The 8,659-nt window shown below is 33.8% G+C and overlaps 1 protein-coding gene across 1 annotated transcript; it reads left to right on the forward strand.

Moving 5' to 3' along the window:
- Positions 1-2,428: 2,428 nt before the first annotated feature.
- LOC127867741 (phospholipase A and acyltransferase 3-like) lies at positions 2,429-8,440 on the forward strand. Its single transcript, XM_052409103.1, has 4 exons — positions 2,429-2,822; positions 5,899-6,085; positions 6,380-6,509; positions 7,113-8,440. Exons 1-4 carry the CDS (start codon positions 2,714-2,716, stop codon positions 7,224-7,226), a joined length of 540 nt encoding a protein of 179 aa, XP_052265063.1. The 5' UTR covers positions 2,429-2,713; the 3' UTR covers positions 7,227-8,440.
- Positions 8,441-8,659: the final 219 nt, after the last annotated feature.

An 8,659-nucleotide genomic window follows, 5' to 3' on the forward strand; every position in this document is an offset into this window, starting at 1 on the left:
TCGGTCGAAACCACGTGCAGTAGTGAGAAAACCGGGTATGTGTATACACATACCTGAGAAAACACAAACATATTTTGACAGTTGGTTCGCAACTAGTAAAACAACTATTAACATTAATCAGCAAGAGATCGCACTCAATAACAGAAATGACCACGTAGAGATATCATCACTTACCCTATTTCAAATATTTTCCAGCTGAAAATTGTCCCCCCACACGTCTTTTTTAGTTTATTTGTATTGTTTTTTCTGGAGCCGAAGTGCATCTCACAGAATATCCATCTAACTTCCGTTGTTTTCACTTTCGTTATTAAAAACTTTGTTTAAAAGAATTATTTCTCCTTTTAGATTGTTAAAGCGATGTGTTATTATATATTATCAATAGAATAGTATACCGTGATGAATTTAACGGAGTTACGTATCGATCTTTCTGTCAGTCTGTAAGCGTACTATTTTATGCGCAATAATATAAGTATGGTGATTCGACAACAATTGTAAACATTGGTGAAATGCTTCTTACATAGTTATTCTTTTGAGTGTTTATGAGGTCTGATCGTGCAGTTTGCAAACATCAACGGAAAGATTACAATCCAATGCATTTGTCATCGTCAACCGTTTGGAATGTCAATTAGGCGATGAGTTAGTTTTTAGCATGTTTCTTTCTATGTTATGAATTTACAAATGGCTGCCCCCATGGTGATGAAATGACATGTGTTCGAGTTTTGATATTTCTAGATATGTAAACTTTTTTTACTATTCAAGCGTAACTTGCCCTCGTCAATGTCGATATTATTCACTAGTTATATAATTTTCCGCCGAAATACGTGGAATAAACATGATTCAGATTTTTGAAAATAATGTATATTTTAGTGTTAAAATCGCTTTGTATTTTGATTGATTTTGTGGATGGTATGATACGTTGATGTACAAAATTGTTAGCAGTTTGAAGGAAAAACATCCTTTAAAGCATATATGTATACATTTTCAATGTGGCACTCTTCCTTTAGTCAAATTTTAGTTCAATGCTTGGGGTCCCACATTTTTCAAAATGAAGCCTCTACATGAACCTTAAACATAACCTACTGTACTGTATAATACGTTCATTTGTGATACGTCGGCTATATCCGGACTCCTGATTTATGGAATAAATTGTCTGCTGATCTAGAGTGTAATACGTTATAGTATGTATTCTTCATACCTGGCTTCAGTGCTAAGAAATGTTTTGTGTCGGTGCATATCGAAAACGATAGCTACCTCCGTATACATGTGTGTGGAAATAATCAAGAGAGTCTAGGTTTGATCAATGTTGAAATGTGCATTCAAATATACAGTATATTATTCATGGATGTTGGAAATTTGTTTGGAATTATATAATAAGCAATACTGTGGTATGTTTCAAAGACTACTTGATAACATGTATTTCTACGAAGACAGCTATATTTCTCTCTTTTTTTCAATATAATATCGCACAGACTATATATTTCAACCTCAATCGATAAGCAAACATCAGCATGTGAATGCAAATAAAATAGAATCTGTTTGACTATACTTAAGGTGTTGTATGTAGGATTCATATGTAACGCATATAGATGTTTAACGTATACTTTAAGCATGTTAAAAACGTTGAGGATTAGCAATTTAATTCGGCAATTGAAATTTAGCGATAAACATGGCACACCGGCCTTCCGTACTGAGTATCGATTATTTGTTTCCGTGTATATTGCTTTAACCTATATATAGGTATGATAAATGTCCTGCTTAACGGTACTATATACATCTACACATTTTTTAAGCTTGAAGTATGTCGCTTGTGAACTAGTATCTTATCGTGAGGGTGAAGTAAACACTTAAAAGGAACTCAGTATTCAAATAACTACGTTTTTCTTCACAAATATAACATGTATATTTAATTATGACACTGAAAACAACGTTCGGCGTTTATTTATCTGCGTGACAGTTATTTATGGACGGGATGAACCTGAAGAATATCGACACAGTGTGTTAATGGATATTGTTGCTTTTTCAATTAAACCCTGCGCACAAACGTAAGAATTATAAAATCAAAAATAAAATCAATGTATATATATATATATATATATATATATATATATATATATATGTGTGTGTATGTATGTATGTATGTATGTATGTATGTATGTATGTATGTATGTATGTATGTGTATATGTATGTGAGTATATGTATAAGTGTGTTTATATATATATATGTGTATATATGTATATGTATCTATGTATGTGTATGTGTATATATATGTGTGTATATGCGTATATGTGGGTATATGTGTATAATATCTTTATAATAATATATACACAGCGTATAACACATAATATGTAGCGACTTCCGAATATTGGCGCGTAACGTCACGTTCACGTCGGGTAACGTTACGTCATTTGTTTGTACTTTTGTATTTACTTCCGTTGTGATCGACAGAAGAAAACGCTATGTAAAGTTGTCATAATAATCGTTTACTGAAGAAGGCCTTTGGCCGAAATATTTAATAAAAGAGTAAATGTGTGAAGTTTTTATAAAATCAATACTTAGATCGCGCAGACGTGTCGTTCGTGAGCATGAGTAATAAATAATAATAGCACAGCTAGTGTAACTGTTTGAGTGGAAATTCACGTTCTATCGTTATTTCCAAACTGTTGAATTGGAGCCCAACTATTTGACTCGACAGAGTGACATATTAGTTGTGATATGGCTCAGCAAGTGTCGGTGCACAACGAGACGGTTTTAGCCTCACTTACACCCGGGGACTTGGTTGAGTTCAAAAGAGGCTATTATTCGCACTGGGCCATCTACAAAGGTACGTGTTGCTGGATATCTAATACGTATGAAAGTAAAACGCTCGTAAGTACATCATCATCAGGTCATTAACAATAATTACTCGAATTTGAAGCGAGTATTTTTATAATAAAAATATTTCTTTTCAAAAGACCCTTTAAATATATAAAGCAGTAATAAACGCCTTCTTAACATTTCAGTTTCACATCTGTACATGGTTGCATATGAGGAATATGTGACATAATATTGTCGATATCGACAACGTATACCAGCGCCTGGTATATTATGATACAAATCGCATATTCTTGTAATAAAAACTAGTACCTGTGATTGAAACATTATGTCAAATAAAGGAATAACTCAGTCTAAATGTATGAAATAATAATTACATATTTGAACTAGAAATGGCGTGGCAGAGGCCGACGCGTATCCCCACGCCGCATGTTTGACCCAGAGTTGGTAATAGGGCCATGCATAGTTGAGGTTGACCGTATTGTCATAAGAGGTGATCAGTATCAATTTGAAGTAAATCGGTGTAAAAATGAAGAAGTTAATGTAAAATAACCTAAAAAAATGAGTGAAAATCTCTGACCCGGCCCCAACCCAACCCTCAAGGCCACAGGGGTAAAAAAATTGTATGCGCATGGAAAGGTGTTGTCCAGATACACATGCATACCAAATATGAAAGCCATGTCTGAAGGGACACAGACGTTATGAACTTTTTTTTAATTGCGGTCGCAGATTTCGAAACCTGAAAGCGGACCACAAGTTCAAAAATTTCATGCGCACGGAAATGTGTTGTCTAGATACTCATGCATACCAAATATGAAAGCAGTATCTGAAGGGACACAGTGGGTATGAGCCTTTGTCGAATCGCGGTCGTAGATTTCGAAACCTGAACGCTGAACTCAAGTTCAAGGTCAAGGGGTCAAAGATTGTATGCGCATGGAAAGGTTTTGTCCAGATACATATGCATACCAAATATGAAAGCAATATTTGAAGGGACACAGTAGTTATGAGCCTTTTTCGAATCGCGGTCGCAGATTTGGAAACCGGAAAGTTGACCTCAAGTTCAAGATCAAGGTCACAGGCGTAAAAAATGTATGCGCATGGAAAGGTATTGTCCAGATATACATGCATACCAAATATGAAAGCAATATCTGAAGGACACAGTAGTTATGATATTTTTTTGAATCGCGGTCGCAGATTTCGAAACCTGAACGCGGACCCCAAGTTCAAAAATTCCATGCGCATGAAAAGGTGTTGTCCAGAAACACATGCGTACCAAATATGAAAGCAATATCTGAAGGGACACAGTAGGTACGAGCCTTTTTCAAATCGCGGTCGCAGATTTCGAAACCTGAACGCTGACCTCAAGTTCAAGGTCAAGGTCACAGGGGTCAAAAATTTTATGCGCATGGAAATGTGTTGTCCAGATACACATGCATACCAAATATGAAAGAAATATCTGAAGGGACACAGTAGTTATGAGCCTTTTTCGAATCGCGGTCGCAGATTTCGAAACCTGAAAGCTGACCTCAAGTTCAAGGTAAAGGTCACAGGGGTAAAAAATTGTATGCGCAAAGAAAAGTGTTGTCTAGATACACATGCATACCAAATATGAAAGCAATGTCTGAAGGGACACAGTAGTTATGAGCCTTTTTCGAGTCGCGGGCGCAGGAAAATATCTGACCCGGCCCCACCCCAACCCCCATAACTTTTGACCCAGGGGTCAGATCAAAATTCCGTCGCCATCACCGTCGCACAAATGCTCATAGCTACCATGTGTGTAAGTTTCAAAGCTCTAGTGCTTATAGTGTAGGAGGAGTAGTGGCCAGGACGGACGGCGGAGATAACCACATAATCCCCACGTTTTCTCCGAAAAGCGTGGGGATAATAACATTGTACAGCATGAATATGCGCAAAATAGAATGAAACCAGATATAAGTAAAGATATTAAGCAATGCGACGGAATGCAAATGTACCTTGCAAATTATATATATGACTGCCTTTTGTTCATCACGGAACTTAATTGTTTAAAATCAATGAAGGTTTAAGTCTTTTGGGCAGGAATTTTTTTAAAACGTTTTGTAATCGAGGTATTGCGAAATATACATTTATTCGCATCGCTTAATCCCATTCAGTACCTGCCATTGTCAGTCATTGTGAATACTCATATTAACTAATAAGAAATGACTGCTGCAATAATTTGCAACATCAATTTTATGCCCGAGCAATGCCTTGAAACATGTATATTACTGTACACGTGTTCAATATTCAGGTTAGAACATTAGTGAACCGTATTGTTATAAAACAAGTGCCGCTTTTGTGCTGAAAACTCTTTAGGTCTCAATCGCTTTAATGTCTTTTATTCGTTCAGGTTGATACCATAGAAATGTATTTTGTTTTACTCCTCTAATGCATGTTATTCCAGTTGCTGCATATGGGGAATGATTGATTATCATAAGTAAAGTCAAATATAACACAAAAATAGGAGAAATTCTTGTTTTATCATACATGTAGATACTGGCTAAAATTTAAAATGAGAAACAGTAATTGATCGCTTGGTTTAGTTTGAATGAAGATTTTCATTCAATGTATGTACTCTTGCGTTAGTATGATATCAGAAAGACAGACATACAATTTTACTGACGAATACAATCAGTATATAGCCATATAAACATTGCACATATTGCAATACAGTAGCATGTCAAGGGAATGTGATTGGCATAATTTACTTCACTTGCCGATAATGTTTTAAATATGTATTCGGTGTTAGTTTTATATTTGGAGTATATGTAATTCTTAAACAAAATGGATATTAGAATTATTGTTAATTCAACAATTAAATAACATTTAACCATCCATTTTAAAAGATGCAAACAACAACACAAAACTCTAGCATATTAACACAATTTAAAAAAGAAAAGAAGATAACGCACGCATTTAGCTGCAGTGTTTGTGTGTATTCATATATTTGAAAATATTTAAATAATATATCAATAAATTTATAATTGAAATGAACCTTTATTGTTCTTTAATATGTAATAATACACGTTGATGGTAGGTTATGAAGATAAGATTGAGGACTGTTTCAGGAAACTGCAAGGTCGTCCATCTGGCTGGCGACGAAAATGACGGCCTAAACGCTAACCTGAACTCCGGTAACATCTTCACTATTTGCGGCAAACGATTCAACAAGGCCTTCGTCCGTGTCGACGATTTCTGGGAGGTTGCCGGCGAGTCAAAAGCCTATAAAAACAACTCGCATGACGGTTCTAGCACGTAACTATTTTATATTTTTTATTTGCATGGAAATGTGTAGCTCTCTTAAATATATTATACCGTATAGCAGGTTTTCATGCATTTGTACCCAAACAAATCAAATATAACGATCCGTGTCCGAAATCTTAAAGTTAACAAATATAATTATCTGGAATAAAAAAGAGTGTGTCCGGAAACGTATTGTAATTACGGAATTATCAATGCTGTTAAATGTGTTGATTCACATTATGCATAGTTATCATATGTATCCGTCCGTATCATTAACTTAATGCATCTTTATTTATGTTTGTTCAGCCCATTGTCTCCTGAAGAAGTCATAGAAAAAGCCATGGAAATGATTGGTGAGATCGGTTACAACCTACTGTGGGGAAATTGTGAACATTTTGCAAAGTTTTGTAGATACGGGAAAGCAAAAAGCAAACAGGTTGGTCATTAGATATAATTTAAATGTGGTTTAGTTTAGTATAAACCTTTTTATTTTAGTTCGATTGCATAGAAAGCCTAAGGCTTATTTGAAACGCTCTCAATTCTTTTTCCTGTGAATAGAACTAGTACTTTGGTGGAAATCTGAAGAACGCTCCCAAAGTGGGGATCGAACCCATGACCTTTCGATATTTGTATTTTACATAAATGTGGTTTGCATTTCGTTCTCAAATTCAACATTTGATTATATATACATATATATTTATATATATATATATATATTTATTTATTTATTTATTTATTTATTTAACGAACGTTTGTATGTTTTCACAAGCAAAAGACTACTTAACATATTCCCTCATCTCAAGATCGATATTTCTTTGAAAGGCATAACACAAAAAGATCAAATAAGATGAAATACATATTTTGAAACGATTTCGTAATTGAAGATTTTATTTTTTAAGTATGATGTTTATTTTCTTTAGTTTGCTTGATTAAAAGCCATGTGGCTTCAGACAAATAACTATAATTCATACATCAGGTTTAGTTTCTACTCAAGCCACAATTATATCTACTCTATGTGAGTTTTAATTGTCCTCTTCAGGTGGACAATGTCTTCACAGCTGCTGCCGTCGCTGGTGTAGCCGCGTTGGGCGCGTTATTTTTGTCCAAAATGTTTGGGCCGTCCAAAAAGGAAGATAAAATCGAAGAAAAATAATTAGAGCCTATGGACTCTGTTGTCCAAAAAGTACTTTGTTTGCGTCCACTTTATATGGTCGGACGGTTGGTGAAAACAAACAACATGTTGGGCATAAGAAAACAATTCGCTTCTTTTGTGTTGGTGTGCATAACTTTCTAATTTAGTGCAAACTTGACCATGTCATGCTCTTTTGTTGTTTATGATGTTGTAAATATACAATTAATAACTTTTTTTAAATGCTTTATTAATGAAAACACAATAGCAATTTTTATCTGAATCTTATCTTAATAGATCTATATCTGAAAGTCGTTTATACATATTTAATAAAATCTTGAATTTTGTAAATAAATGTGCTTTTAAATTAATTGTACTTACAGTAACAGACATTAACCAATTAAAGTTTTGTTTGTTAATGATACTGTTGTGCCCTGAGACATGTATTATTGTAATTTAGTATTAATTGTCAAAAGTGCTTTACTTTTGTTCTCATTTGATTGTGATATATATCTATTTGTATTACAATGTTGATGAGGTATTTCGAATGATGGACTTTTACTATAATAAATAGTAAATAACAATTATTGTATACGCAATTTCCAAGCAGTCAATACAATTTATCATGCGTTTTAATTAAATTATATGTGTTATAAAAAAATAAGAAGCATATAAAGGAGTATAATGAGGCGATGTAAAAGGTACTATCAACTTTACTCATGTACGTACGCAATGCATTTAATGAATATCTTCCTTTTAACATCACACAAGGACTTGAAGAAATATGTGTAACTGTGTTGTGCTATGACATTTCTTAATACAACATAACTATATCAAACATTAAACAACTATGTTCGATTCCTAATTCAAAAGATATGCGATGATTACAGACGTTCTGTATTCATTAATACATTTCTATAAGCGTCACTGTACTTATTGGATGAAAATTAAGCCTGTCAACAATAATTTATATCATATAAACTGTTTTAGTTTAGTATTTAGTAGGTCACACGGGTTATTTTTATTTATGTTGCATTACTATTTGCTATTGTATCTCGTGTATATCGACATGTATGCTAACCCGATATATCTACATAGTACATACAGTATTATTGTTGCGATACAATCTTTGTGTGACAGTTTTATTGCATTGATTTTCTATGAATACGTTTAACTCGATATGATAATGTATATTGATGTAACCAGTCACAAATGCAATTTAAAAGTTGTCTCCCTTGTGTGCATAGTTGTTTTTAGCCTATTTTCTTTCCTGTACATTGAATTTGTTGGGCAAGTTTTCTTGATTTGTGTTGTACAAGTAATTATCTTATATATTGTGCATTTATATTAATTTGTAATGTGTTTCCGCGACTTGGCAAAATGGCAGCACTTCTCAGAATTTCTCTTTCCTATCTTAGTCACTATTTCTGTATGCTTTATTAGCACATGCATTTAAC

This window comes from Dreissena polymorpha, chromosome 2 (assembly GCF_020536995.1).
Source record: "Dreissena polymorpha isolate Duluth1 chromosome 2, UMN_Dpol_1.0, whole genome shotgun sequence".
Classification (NCBI taxonomy): Eukaryota; Metazoa; Mollusca; class Bivalvia; order Myida; family Dreissenidae; genus Dreissena; species Dreissena polymorpha.

Coding starts and splice junctions, on each gene's coding strand:
- LOC127867741 (XM_052409103.1), top strand. CDS start 2,714: ATGGCTCAGCAAGTGTCGGTGCACAACGAGACGGTTTTAGCCTCACTT. Junction 2,823..5,898: donor GCACTGGGCCATCTACAAAG/GTACGTGTTGCT, acceptor GGACTGTTTCAG/GAAACTGCAAGGTCGTCCAT. Junction 6,510..7,112: donor GGAAAGCAAAAAGCAAACAG/GTTGGTCATTAG, acceptor TGTCCTCTTCAG/GTGGACAATGTCTTCACAGC.